Consider the following 13,210-nt stretch of genomic DNA (forward strand, 5'->3'; position numbering starts at 1 on the left):
GGGAGAGACCTCTGAGGTCGAGTCCAGCCTTCAGCCCAGCACCACCATGGCCCCTGAGCCGTGTCCCCAGGTGCCATGGCCACACATCCTCCCCATGTGCTGTGCCCTCCCCCCCTGGCAAGAGGAGCTGCAGTCCTTGGGGGTCTCCTCCGTGGCAGGGTTTCGGCTCCGTGCTTTGCCCTCCTGGGCAGCAGCTGGCCCTGGGTGCTGCTGGGGGGTTCCCCCTGGCAGGCAGTGGGGTGGCCCCACGTGGGGGGGGGGGAGGGAAATGCCACTGTCCCCTCCCCTGGGCCACCACCCAGCGTGCTCTGCTGAAGGAAGTGGCTGCCCCGGTGGGAGGAGGCTGCGGCGAGGAGGTAATGTGCCACGGGGGGGAGGGGGCTTGGCCTCCTGGGTGCCCAGGAGGTAACCTCTCGTGGGCAGCCTCCTGGGGGCCTTGCAGGAGTGCCCCCGGGGGAGCTCCAGCCTGGGCACTGCTTGCTCTTGGCACACAGGGGCCCGGGGAAGGAGCAGTGAGAGGGGGGCACCAGCGTTACTGAGGGGAGAGGGGCAGATCCTGCTCCCCCGCTGCACAGGGTGCTGGCACAGGGTGCTGTGAGCGCAGCTGGTGCCCTCAGAGGTCTGCCTGGGCTCTTTCAGGCTGGCCTTGGGCCCCTCCACCCTTCCCTGCTCAGGGCATGACCCCCAGCTTGGCACTGGGGTGGGAGGATGCACTGCTTCCGTGGGGGACCGCAGCTGCCAGGGTGGGTGCTGCGGGGTGCTGGGCTCGGGGTGCTGGGAAGCAGAGCTGGGAGGGCTGCAGGGTCTCTCCCAGGGCAGTCCCTGGTGAGCAGGCAGTGGAAGGTGCTCCAGGCTGGGGGCTTCCTCCTTTAATTGGCTGCTTTGGAGCTCGGTGTCTGTCTGGAGAGCCTTGGGTGCCCCTGCTGGGGGGCTCAGCACAGCCTCCCCTGGGGATGGAGCTCAGCTTTGCACTTCCAAAGGGAGAAGCCTTCAGCCCAGGCCAGGAAAGGTCATTTGGGGGGGTTGGGGGATATTTTCTCCCCACCCCCCCCCACTCTACAACATAAAGCAGCATCCCTGGCAGCTTTACATTGAGTTTGCCATGGCAACCTCCAGCAGCTGAGGCTTTCCAACACCCCAGCCCTGAAGTGGGAGAGGAGATGAAGCCCACTGGGTGCTGCCTGAGGGGCAGGACAGCCCCTGAGCGAGGGACAGAGTGTGGGGCTGGCACGGGGGTGGCCTCTGTGCCAGTGCAGCTGGGCAGGGCCTTGGGGAAGGTGACAAACTCCGATCCAAATGCTCAGGGGGGGCTGATCCTGCCTGGCTGAGCTGCCCTGGGGGTGCTGTTCCTTGGGGTGCTGCTGGGGGAGATGTGCTGTGGACTTCCCTCACCCTCGTGGCTCAGCAGCCTCCACCTGAGCCGGGTCTGGGCTGGCTCCGTCCCTGGGGGGTGGACAGCTCACATCTGCTGCCAGGCCTGACCTGAGTGTGCCAAGCTGCCCAGGGAGGCTTCAGGCTCTTGCCCAGGGGCCCAGCAGCAAGTGCTGAGGCGGCAGCCGCAGGCTGGCCTGTGCCAGGCCGTCGATGCCAGGGGCCGTGCCGCCGGCTTGGCTGAGGGCACCCCCCGGGAGGTGCCCAGCTGCTGCTGCCAGTGCTGGCCCTCCCTCAGCAGCCCACTCTGCCCTCAGCTTCACAGCCAGCAGGTGCCCTTCCCCGTGCCAGGGGGGGGCAGAGGCTGCTGTGGTGCTGGCCCAGGGCACTGTCCCCTGCCAGGCCAGAGGTGCCAGCCACCCGTTTATTATTCTGGGCAGGTCTGGCTGCAGCACCGCTCTGGCTCCTCCGCTCCTCCCCAGCCTCTGCCTCCTTCCTGGAGCCTGCAGCCTCCTTCCCCCAGCTCACAGCCCAGCCCATGGGGGGAGAAGGTTCGTCTCCTTCGCTGCTGCCACCCCCAGGCTGCTCCTTGCCCTCCCTGGGAGGTGCTGCAGCAGCCTGGGGGTTCCCTGCAGCCCCCTCCCATGCAGGGTGGGACAGCTGGGCTCCTTCTCAGGCTCTGCTGCCTGGGCTGTGTGTTCCTGCCTGGTGTGCCAAGGCAAGTCTCAGGGAGCAGTTCCTGCTCTCCAGTGCCTGGGGGCCCTGGGAGTGAATGTGTAGAGTTAGGGAAGTCTGCTGAGAGCTGCTGGAGGCATTAGGAGCTGCTGGGGATGGATCCTTCCCGGCCTGGCCAAGGAGAGAGGGAGCCAGGTCTGTGCCAGCAGGATGGGGCAGAGGTGGGCCAGGAATGGGGCTCTGACCCAGCTGGTGCTCTGGGGCTGGAGGAGGATGCCCAAAGCAGGCAGCAAGAGCTTTTCCCTGCCACAATTCCTCCTTTCTTCTTGACCAGCAGAGAGAGTTCCTGGGGCTGGCAGTGCTGGAGGGAAGGAGCCCTGTGGCTGGGCACGAGCTGGTGATGATCTGAGCCACATGGGTTCCTTCAGGGATAATTAGGGACTAGGTCGTTACAGTGCTAATTAACTGTCTTTCACTTAACCTCTGAGCTCTCCTCAGAAGCTGTTAGTTGCTGTGAAAGAGGGGAAAAAAAACCTTCAGAGTGTGGAAGTGGGGGGGAATGAGCCTTATTTTTCTCCCCCTCTTGATCAGCAGGAGTCTGGCTAATTGGAGCTGCCATCTCCTGCCTCCTGCTGCCAGCAGCTTTCCTGCCTTTAAATGATAGATGAGCTTGGTGAGGAGCCATGAAGTGACCAGGGCTGGGCATGGCCAAGGCTGCTGCTGCTGCTCAGCTCTGCTTCATGGAACAGCAGCAAAGCTCTGCCCCGAGGGTGCAAGCTTGGCTGCTCCAGGGGCGGCAGTGCAGGGCTGGGGGAAGCACTTCCCTGTGCTCCCTGTGCCCTGGCTGCCTGCACTTGGTGGACAGGACCCTCCTGGGGGTGGTGGCATCAGTGGTGTCCCTGAGGTTCAGTTGGTGCCTGCTGCCTCCTGATAACACCAAGAGCCTCCCTGGGGGTTAGTGGTGGGGAGGGGAGCTGCCTGCAGGGGCCAGGCCCTGGGCTGGGTGTGCAGGGAGAGGATCTTGCTGCCTCAGGGATTGCAAGGCTGAGGTGACCTGGGATGGGACTGAGGTGGTGCTGAGACAGCCCCACCGTGGTCTGGTGCCCATCTGCTGGGTTTGTGAGGGCTGGCACATGCCTTGTGCTCCTGGGAAGCAGCTGGTGGCCACTTCCCCTCCTTCCTCCCCTTCTTGCCTGGCTGCTTGGCTTCTTTGGCCTCTTGCTCTGCCACCTCTGGACCTCTGTCTCAGTGCTGATGCTGCCCTAATGGCCACCATTCTCCTTTTCTCAATGACTTCTACTGCTTGAGGCTTTATTTCCTCTCCATGAAGAGCCTCTCTTGCAGGCTCTTCACCTCTAGTGCTGCAGAGGTGTCTGGCAGCATCGCTGCTGGCATCTGAGCGTGGGAGCAGAGCCAGAAGGTGCCTGGGTTGAGAGAAAGCCCTTTGCTCCATGCTGCTCCCTCTGTGTCCCTTGCTGTCCCTGGAGCCCATCTTCTCAGCCTGGGATGCCAGTGGAGGACCCCAGACCCATGCCCCTGGAGCAGGGGGGAGCTGCAGGGTGCAGCTCTGCATGGCTGCAGCTCTGGGGCTCGGCTGGCAGGGCTGGGATGCAACCTGGCTGGCAGCAGTGTGGGGCTGTGAGAGCCAAGGCTGAGAGCCTGCAGGCTGCCTTTGAGGGGATGGTGAGAGCTGGGAAGCAGAACACACAGCTGAGACCTGCTCTGAAAGGGTCCTTAAAGCAAAAGCCTCACAGAGGCCTTCGGTCTGAGGAGGACATTGAGGGCTGGAGCAGGCCCAGAGGAGGGCAATGAAGCTGGGGAAGGGTCTGGAGAAGAGCTCTGGTGAGGAGCAGCTGAGTTCAGCCTGGAGAAGAGGAGGCTGAGGGGAGAGCTTTGGCCTCCCTGCAACTCCCTGGAAGGAGGTCGGAGCCAGGGGGGTGCTGAGTTCTCCTCCCTAGTAACAAGTGATTAGGATGAGAGGAAACTGCTTCAAGTTGCACCAGGGGAGGTTTAGGTTGGACATTGGGAACAATTTCCTGACTGCAGCAGTGGTCAGGGCCTGGCAGAGGCTGCCCAGGGAGGTGGTGGAGTCCCCATGCCTGGAGGGGTTCAAGGAACCTGTGGCTTGGTTCAGTGGCCATGCTGGGCTTGGGTTGCTGGTTGGACTGGGTGACCCTGGAGGCCTTTTCCAGCTGGAGCAGGTCTAGGATTGTCTGATTTGTAGAGCAACACACAGGGTTCAGTAGCTTCCCTGCTTCCTTGTGAGCCTCCTCTCTGATTGAAAGCCTGCTGGGTGCTGTGAGCCTCTCTCCGTCGGGGCTGGCAGGCTCGGTGGGATGCTTCTCCTTACCTGCTGGCAGTGTGGAGAGCCTGGGCCAGCAGCCCGTGGAGGAAGCAGCTGTTTTCCACTGCTGAGATGTATTTTTAACCCCAAGTGAATGGGAGCATTGCTCTGGGCTGGGCAGCTGGAGGCTGAGTGAAGAACCACCTGGGAGCCCTTCCTGCCCGGCCCCGGAGCCGCTGCCTGCGGCCATGAGCAGCCCTGGGTCCCTGCTGGGCCTGGCTGAGCTCCCTCCTAAGGCAGCTTCTGCTGCTCAGCAGGCTGCAAGAGTTGGGGCTGGTCAGCCTGGAGAAGAGAGAAGGCTCTGGGGAGACCTTAGAGCAGCCTTCCAGTACCCAAAGAGGCTACAAGAAAGCCAGGGAGGGGCTTTTGACCAGGGCTGGGAGTGATAGGATGAGGGGGAATGGATGGAAGCTGGAAGAGAGGAGATTGAGACTGGAGATGAGGAAGAGGTTCTTGGCAGTGAGGCTGGGGAGACTCTGGCACAGGTTGCCCAGGGAGGCTGTGGCTATCCCCTCCTTGGAGGTGTTCAGGGCCAGGTTGGATGGGACCTTGAGCAGCCTGGGCTGGTGGGAGGTGTCCCTGCCCGTGGCAGGGGCTTGGAACTGGCTGCTCCTTAAGATCCCTTCCAACCCAACCCATTCCCTGAAGCTCTGACCGTGCTGATCCTCAGGGCTGGTGGATCCAGCCGCTGCCTCCAAGCCCTCCTGCTTCGGGCGGGCGAGCGCCCGACCTCGGGCCCTGGGGCAGCCTGTGCCCGCCAGCAGGCCTCCTGAGGCTGATCTCATTGGGGTTTGGTTTTCTTTCTGTTCCCCATTCCTGTTTCTGCAGCTCCAGTTGCTGTGGTATCCAGGGAGCCCTCCTCCTTCTGCGGGAGATGCACGCCGGTCGTTGCTAAGGTCGCCTCCGCGGTAACATGCACATCCTGTTTACACCTTCAGCCGGAGAAGTTGGGCTCGGCTAGAGGCACCACTTCACCTGGGCAGCCCCCCGGGGCAGCGCCCCCAGCGAGCAGCCCCTCGGCAGCAGGACCCCTCCCCCCCAAGGAAGGCTCTCTGCGGGAGCTGCCAGCCGGCGCCGCCGCCCCCCAGCCGGCAGCATGACCAACAACGTGGCCGACCACCACCCCGCCAACTCGGTTGCTGAAGGCAACCATGAAGGGGACTTTGGGTGCTCCATGGTGGAGCTCAGGAACCTGATGGAGCTGAGGAGTGCTGAGGCAGTGGCCAGGCTCAGTGACTCCTACGGTGGAGTGCAGAACGTCTGCAAGAGGTTGAAGACGTCGCCGGTTGAAGGTAAGCGGCCGTCCGACCCTGGCGGGTGGTCCGGGCCCTGGGCTGGCTGCGGGGAGGTCAAGACTTAGGTGACCTTTGGGGGTCCCTTCCAGCCCAGCCCATTCTGTGATCCCTGGAGGTGTTTAAGGCCAGGCTGGATGTGGCTCTGAGCAGCCTGATTGGGTGTGAGGTGTCCCTGCCCGTGGCAGCGGGGTTGGAGCTGGGTGACCCTTGAGGTCCCTTCCGGCCCTGACAGTTCTGTGACCCTAGTGGAGGATGTCCCTGCCTGCTGCAGAGGGAGCTGGACTGGAGGAGCCTTAGAGGTCCCTTCCAACCCAAACCATCCTGTGGTCTGTGAGGTGGCACTGGCTGGTGCCTCTGGCCTGGAGCCTGCAGGGTCTGAGGTGGGCTCAAAGGGTGGTCCCATTGCCCTGGGCATCCTTGGAGAGCCTGGTGGGAGCTGGCTGCCTCCCAGTAAAAAGCTGATTTGAGGAAGAGGAGGAGGAGAAAGAAAGAGAGAAACATCTTGGGGAGGTTCCTGCATCCCATGGGATGCTGGAGCTGAAGTGGGCTGTGGGCAGGGGTGAGGAGCTGGTGGGGCATCAGGGGGGCATGGCTGGGGGGGGATCCTTTCCAGCTCAGCTCTCCTCCCTGCTGGTCAGCAGCAGCTTGTGCCCTGTTTAATGATTGACCTGCTGCAGGGGTTGGGGGAAGGAGAGTGTAAAGGTTGGAGAGTGCTGGAGAGGTGGCCAGGCTGCCTGGGGCCCCTTTGCTGGGTGTCAGCATCCCAAGCAAGTGACAGGCAGCATGTCCCCAAGGGGCATCGCTGCTGGGGGGGGCTGCATGCAGGTGCCCCCTTGACCTGTTGGGCACCCACCCTGGCTGGCTGCTTCTGAGCACCATGAGCTTGAGCAGTGGCCATGCTGCTTGCCTGTGAGGGCCTTGCTGTGGTGGAAGGAGGTCACCTCTCCTCCTCAGGGTCTGAGCTGGCTCTTTGGGGTCCCCCTTATCGGTGAGCAGGGGGCTGATGGTGTAGAGTGCCCTTGGGTGCCTTTGTGCCCCTGCCTTGGCCTTTAAAGGGGGATGGTGGGGTGAGAGCCCCTGCTTACAGTGCTGGAGGGCAGGATGCAGCCCTGTGGGGGCTGCCTGGGGTGGGGGCTGTGGCTGGGCTGGGGAGCCTGGGGCTCGCTGGGCTCCCAGCTGGGAGCGGCGGCGGGAAGGGAGACAATCTCGGGATGTCATTAGAGGGGGGGCAGCCCCGGTGGAAATACCAAGTCCAGGTCACAAAACAATGTGGTTGGACCCTGCCAAAGTGGGAGTGAGCTGCAGGGGGGTGGGAGGAGGAGAAGGGGGGTGGGAAGTGAACCCGAAAGGCTCTGCCTTGGCCCCGTGGCTCTTGCTGGAGGCAGGGGGCAAGGAGCTGCCCTTCCATCCCGGGCACTGCTGGGGGCTGCAGCTTCCTCCTGCAGTCTATCCCTGCCTCATCCTCTTGGGATGGAGGGGAGCTTTGCTGCCTGTCCCAAACCCTCTTCTGTTGAGCCCTGAGAGCAAAAATAAAAGGACACTTCCTACCAGCTGGGAGCTTCAGGAGGAGTGACAGCCCTGTGGCACCTCTGCCTGATCCCCCTGGGGCAGGGCACTTGGCTCTTGCTGTGCCAGGCTGAGGGAAGCCCTGGCAGGTTGGCAAGCTGGGAGCTTGTCCTCTGCCTTGATGTGTCCGTGGCCTAACCTGAGCCTGCAGCCCCATCCCAAGCTGGCACAGCCTGGCCAAAGCCTGGGACCTTCTCTGGGCACTGGGAGCATGCCCAGCTCTGGGTTGCAGCAGGCAGCCCTGGGCAGATGTTTGTGCCCATCCCTCTGCTCATTGTGCCACTGGGATGGGGTCACAGCTCTGGCCACCTGTGGGCAGGGACCATTTGGCTTTGTCCTCTTCCTGGTGTCACCAAAGCCAGTTCCACCTGCCCCTTGGTGCTGCCATCTCCCTCTGTGCTGCAGCCCTGGCATTGTCCTGGGTCAAGCCTGGCATTGTCCTCACAGGACAGATGCTGGTCCCCCTCAGGGGCTGCCTTGTCCCTGAAGGGCACCTGGGGGGGGTTGCCCTGGTGGTGATGCCTGCACCTCAGGGCTGAGGTGGTTGGATCTCCACACACAGAGATCCTCACCAGGGCTGGGGATCTGCTGGGACCTGCTGCCCTGGCTCTTGCCCTGAAAGATGCCATTGGACCTCAGCTCCTTTGGGCTTCTTCCAGAGGGGGTTGGTGCTGGGGGCTGGCTTTCCACCACCTCCATCAGTCCTGTTGCCCAGCTGGGTCAGGCAGGGTGAGGAGTGGAGCAGGGTGGTGGAGCTTGGATGAGTCACCCATTAGAGAGTCTCCCTTCCTGGTGTCCCTTGGGTGACAGTGTCAGCAAACACCACCCTGACTCACTGCCTGCTGGAGTGGCTGTGAGGAGCCTGCCCTGGGGGCTCCTTGCCTGAAGGCTTTGTCCCCCCAGAAGCAGCTCTCCCAGCCTGCAGTTCCTCTGCCTCATCAAGGACTGGTGACTGCAGAGGGCTTTCTGCTGCTGTGTCACTTGTGGCCTCCATCCAGGCTTCCTCACCCACCCCCCTCCACTAACACCCCCTGCAAGTGGCAGCAGCCCAGAGCCATGGTAGGTGCCTGGGCTGTGTGCCCACAGCTTCTGCTCTCTGCACCCCCCCCGTGTCACCCCAGGGAACCTGAACCCTCTCCCTTCACCTTTCCCAGCTGCCCCAGGAAGGTTGGGGGGCAGCTCTGGGGTCATGCCCACGGCTGGGATGTGGGGTTTGGAGGAGCCAGCTCACGCCCCGTGGCAGCATCCTGCATCCCCCTGTGGAGCATGTGTGTGCCTGGCATGCCTGCCCCTGGCCCGGGCCGTGCCAGCCTGCCCTCCCCACGCTGCCATGAGTCAGGCCGAGGTGCTTTTAGGCGTTTTTTCCATGCACTGGGCGGGAATCGGGGCTGGGAGATCCCAGGATCCTGCTGCCTCGTCACGGCTGGGTGGGGACAGCCTGGCTGCGCTGCCGACCTCCCCTCCCTGCGGCCCCGGGCTGCAGTCGCGGCGGGGCGGGGGGCGGAATGGGATTCATCCTGCGGCTGCTTCCTGGCTGGGATCGGAGGGAGCTGGTGGGGAGGTGTCCCACGAGCGCCAGCGCTTGGCCCCCTCAGGAGGGCATCGCTGCCAGGCTGCTCCAGGCACCGGGATGTGGCCAGGGCTGGGTGTTGGTGCTGCCTGCCCGGTGCATCTCGGGAGCTGGCAGAGCCCCACAGCCCATCTTAAGGTGGAGAACTGGGGTGCTGAGCGTGGGGCTGGGCACGGGGGTGCTGAGAGGTGGGGGGGACACCCCCTCAGCTTTAGAACGGCTTTGGTGCAGGGGGTGACAGGGGAGACCATGGGGACAGTTCCCAGCTCCCATCCCTGGCTCATGTCCCAGGATGGGAGAGCTGCCAAGGCCCTTGCTTGGTGTTCTGCTTCCCCCTTTTAGGTTTGGGGGTTTTGCTTTCCCCCCACACCTTTTTTTCCCCTCTTGCGCCCCTTTTCCCTTCTCTTTTCCCCCTTTTTCCCTTCTCTTTTCCCCTCGCTTTTTCCCCTTTTTCCCTTCTCTTTTCCCCTCGCTTTTTCCCCTTTTCCCTTCTCTTTTCCCCTCGCTTTTTCCCCTTTTTCCTTTTTCTTTTCCCCTCGCTTTTTCCCCCTTTCCCCTTCTTTTTTCCCCTCTCTTTTTCCCTTTTGTTCCTCTTGTTCCCCCCTTTTCCCTTCCTTTCCTTTTCTCCCTCTCGCTCCCCCCCAGCCCCTGCCCTTGCTCCGCGCAGCCACAGGAAGCAGCAGCCCCTCAGGGCTGTCCACCTCCTCTCCTCCCTCTTCCCACCCCCATTCCGGCAGGACCAGCCCCGTTCCTCCTCCACCAGCCGCCCTCGGGGGCCGGTTTGGCCTCGCCGCCCCCCAGCCGGTGCCCGCGGGGGCCGCACGGGGCTCGGAGACTCTCCCGCAGCGCGGAGCGGCTGCCGGTGCCGGGCGGCTGCCGGTGCCGGCGGCTGCCGCTCCTCGGAGCTGGCAGGAGGAGAGGGATCAGGTGGCTCCGGCAGCTCGGAGCGCTGCTGGCGGTGCCAGATTCACGGCTAATTTGATGCAGCATGTAAACAAGCTGCCCGGTGCCAACTGGCATTAACTGGCACTCGGGCGCTCGGCGAGGCTGCGGCGCTGGGCAGAGGTGGCTCAGGGCCTTTCAGAGAGTGCTTGGGGGGGGTTAGAAAAGGACCTCGGGAGTGGAGTTCAAGCCCCTCTGGCCAAAGCAGGATCAGCCAGGGCAGGTGACACAGGAATGTGTCCAGATGGATCTTGGAAGTGTCCAGAGCAGGAGACTCCACAGCCTCTCCGGGCAGCCTGCTCCAGCAGGGCTCTGTCGCCTTCACACCGGAGAAGTTTTTCCTCCTGTTGAGGTGGAGCCTCCTGGGTTCCAGTCTGTGTCTGTTGCCCTTCATCCCATCCCAGGGCACCACTGATCAGTGGTGGGTTTGCCCCAGCAGGCTCTGCAGCAGTGCCCTGCCCCACCAGCTGCTGCCCCATGGCTGTCAGGACCCCAGCCCTGCCCTGCCTGCACCTCGTGCCTCCCACCCTGTACGAGCAGCTCCTCGGGGGGGGGGAGGGGTCCCGCTGGTGCTGGGAGGGGGCTTAGCGGTGGGGTTTGTCCTCATCTTCATCTCTGCCCTCTCCAGGCCTGTCTGGGAACCCCACTGACCTGGAGAAGAGGCGGCAGGTCTTCGGGCAGAACTTCATCCCTCCCAAGAAGTCCAAGACCTTCCTGCAGCTGGTGTGGGAGGCCCTGCAGGACGTCACGCTGATCATCCTGGAAATCGCAGCCATAATCTCCCTGGGCCTCTCCTTCTACCACCCCCCGGGGGGGGACAATGAATGTGAGTCCCTGGGGGGCCCTGTGCTGCCCTGCCCGATGTGGCACCCTGCTGAGCTGCCAGCCCTGTGGGAGAGAGGCTGTGCCGTGGGTGCTGTCTCTGGAAGGCCACCCTGTGGGTTCCCCCCTCCACCCTCAGCATGGTGCAGATGGAGCTGGGGTTACTTCTGCTCACCCTTTAGGTGGTGGTTTCCTCCCATCCTTGGGGGACCTTGGTGTGGTCCCCTCCAGGGACTTGCACTGCTGGGTGTGTCTGGGTGCAGCTGGCACCGTGGCATGCTCCTTGTGCCCCCCCCCCACCAAAAGCTGCTCAAAGGCTGAAGGGTCTGGTGGCTTCCCAAGCCCCATGGGGTGGCTGTGTAGGTGTGGAGGGACAAGGCTCCTCTGGCCCCTGAGCAGGGGCTGGCACCCTGCTGGTGGCTGAGTGGTGATTCTGGGCGAGTTTCTCCTCCCCAGCCCTGGATGGATCTCAGCATCGCTGGAGGAGCTGAGCAGGGGCAGAGGTGTGGAGGTGCAGGGAGATGGTGACTCACCCTGGGGGGGGTCACACAGCAGCAGCAGCAGCAGCAGGGCTGTGTGCTGCAACTGCAAACAGAAAGCCACTTGTCCCAGCTCTGCCCAACCCCTGCCAAGAATGAAAAGTAGGGGGTAGGGGGGAAGTAAGAGGAGATAAAAACCCCAAACCCCAACTCCAGCTGCCTGCAGGGATGGAAAAACCACCTCCTGAATCACACAGACCTGCAGGTTGGGAAAGACCCTCAGGACCACCAAGTCCAACCAGCTTCCCCCTGAGAGCAGGAGGGGGGAAGCCCTTGGGTGGAGGAAGGAGGTGAAGCTGTCTTCCAGGTGGCTCTGTGTGCAGGGAGCTGGGGGTCTGCTGGTCCCAAGGGGTCTCCTCCTCCTCCTGCAGTGTGTGGCCAGTCCACCGGGGGCGTGGAGGACGAGGGCGAGTCGCAGGCCGGCTGGATCGAGGGCGCAGCCATCCTCTTCTCGGTGATCATCGTGGTGCTGGTGACAGCCTTCAACGACTGGAGCAAGGAGAAGCAGTTCCGGGGGCTGCAGAGCCGCATCGAGCAGGAGCAGAAGTTCACTGTCATCCGCAAGGGGCAGGTGATCCAGATCCCCGTGGCCGAGATCGTGGTGGGAGACATCGCCCAGATCAAGTACGGTGAGTGGGGCGGCTGCCGCCCGGCCCCGGCGCCTCCCCCTGCCTCCCCCTCCTCTCCTCCTCTCTGCTTCGCCTTCCTGGCTCCTCCAGCTGCTCTGCTTTGAGAGCTCTGGTGGCCGAGAAAGCCAACAGCAGCCTGGATCAGCAGGGGTGGGCAGCAGGGGCGGAGGCTGACCCCCTGTGCTCAGCACTGCTGAGCCCACAGCTAGGACTGGGTCGAGTTTGGGCTCCTCGCTCCAAGAAGGACATTGAGGAGCTGGAGTGGGCCCAGAGAAAGGCAAGAAAGCTGGGGGAGGGTCTGGAGAATCAGGGCTGGGGAGGAGCAGCTGAGGGAGCTGGGGGGGTTGAGCCTGGAGGCTGAGGGAGACCTCACTGCTCTCTGCAGCTCCATTAAGGGAGGCTGGGGACACGTAGGGCTTGGTCACTGCTCCCAAGGAGCAAGTGAGAGGATGAGAGGAAATGGCCTCAAGCTGCCCCAGGGGAGCTTTAGGTTGGATATTAGAAGAAACTTCTTCCCTGAATGGGTTCTGAAAGCCTGCCCCAGGCTGCCCAGGGAGGTGGCAGAATCCCCAGCCCTGGAGGTGTTTCAAAGCCACAGAGCTGTGGTGCTGAGGGCCAGGGTTGAGCCCCAGCCTCAGCAGAGTCAGAGAATGGTTGGAGGGGGATGAGCTCAGAGGCCTTTGCCAGCCAAGCAGTTCATGGCTCTGTGATTTTCTGGTGCATGGTGGCCAGGAGTGATGTCCTTGCTGCTGAACACAGTGAGGAGATGTAGCCCTTGGGCTAAACCAGGACCTGCTCCTTGTTTACCAGGGGCTGTGCTCATCCCATGCAGCTCCCCCCAGGAAGGAGCTTGGTCCAACCTGGTGTTTGTTTTCACACAGGGCTCTTTCCTTCCTCAGCAGGTGGCTGGTGGCATCATGCAATGTTTTTGGGTCTATTTTCTGTGCTACCAGGAGGCTTTAGGAGGGATGTGGAGTTGATTCAGGAGAAGCAGATGGGTGAAGCACTGTCTGGTGGAGCAAAAGCCCTCCCAGCAAATGGCTGCATACGTCAGAGGAGGTTTTGGAGCTATTGGATGTCACTTTAGATGCCCATCTGGCTTCTACCACCCATCTGTTGCTTCTCTTCCCTCTAGATCTGGGCTGAGGCTGAGATTTGAGTCCTTTGGCTGTCACATGAAGCCTTCTGCTGGGGTGGGGTGGGCAGGGGTGGGCTGTGACTGCCCAGGCTGGGGCTGATCATGCTCTTTGCTCCTCTCCTAGGTGATCTCTTGCCAGCAGATGGGATCCTGATCCAGGGCAATGACCTGAAGATAGATGAGAGCTCTCTGACCGGGGAGTCCGACCAGGTCAAGAAGTCTCTGGATAAAGACCCGATGCTGCTGTCAGGTGAGGGGGCCCTGGTGGGTGCTGGGCAGGGCTGGGGAGGTGGTTGCTCCTGGGTCCTGGTGGCGAGGA

At 62.8% G+C, this 13,210-nt stretch overlaps 1 protein-coding gene across 5 annotated transcripts in view; it reads left to right on the forward strand.

Moving 5' to 3' along the window:
* ATP2B4 (ATPase plasma membrane Ca2+ transporting 4) overlaps positions 1–13,210 on the forward strand; it is a 54,442-nt gene that overhangs the window by 16,700 nt on the left and 24,532 nt on the right. For all 5 annotated transcript variants that reach the window (XM_054176403.1, XM_054176400.1, XM_054176399.1 and 2 more), the window contains exons 2-5: positions 5,219–5,682; positions 10,392–10,589; positions 11,496–11,753; positions 13,016–13,141. In XM_054176403.1, the coding sequence (XP_054032378.1) occupies positions 5,487–5,682; positions 10,392–10,589; positions 11,496–11,753; positions 13,016–13,141 (778 nt within the window). In that variant the 5' untranslated portion in view covers positions 5,219–5,486. The remainder of the gene's footprint in view (positions 1–5,218; positions 5,683–10,391; positions 10,590–11,495; positions 11,754–13,015; positions 13,142–13,210) is intronic.

The sequence above is a fragment of the Dryobates pubescens genome, chromosome 35, assembly GCF_014839835.1.
Source record: "Dryobates pubescens isolate bDryPub1 chromosome 35, bDryPub1.pri, whole genome shotgun sequence".
NCBI lineage: Eukaryota > Metazoa > Chordata > Aves > Piciformes > Picidae > Dryobates > Dryobates pubescens.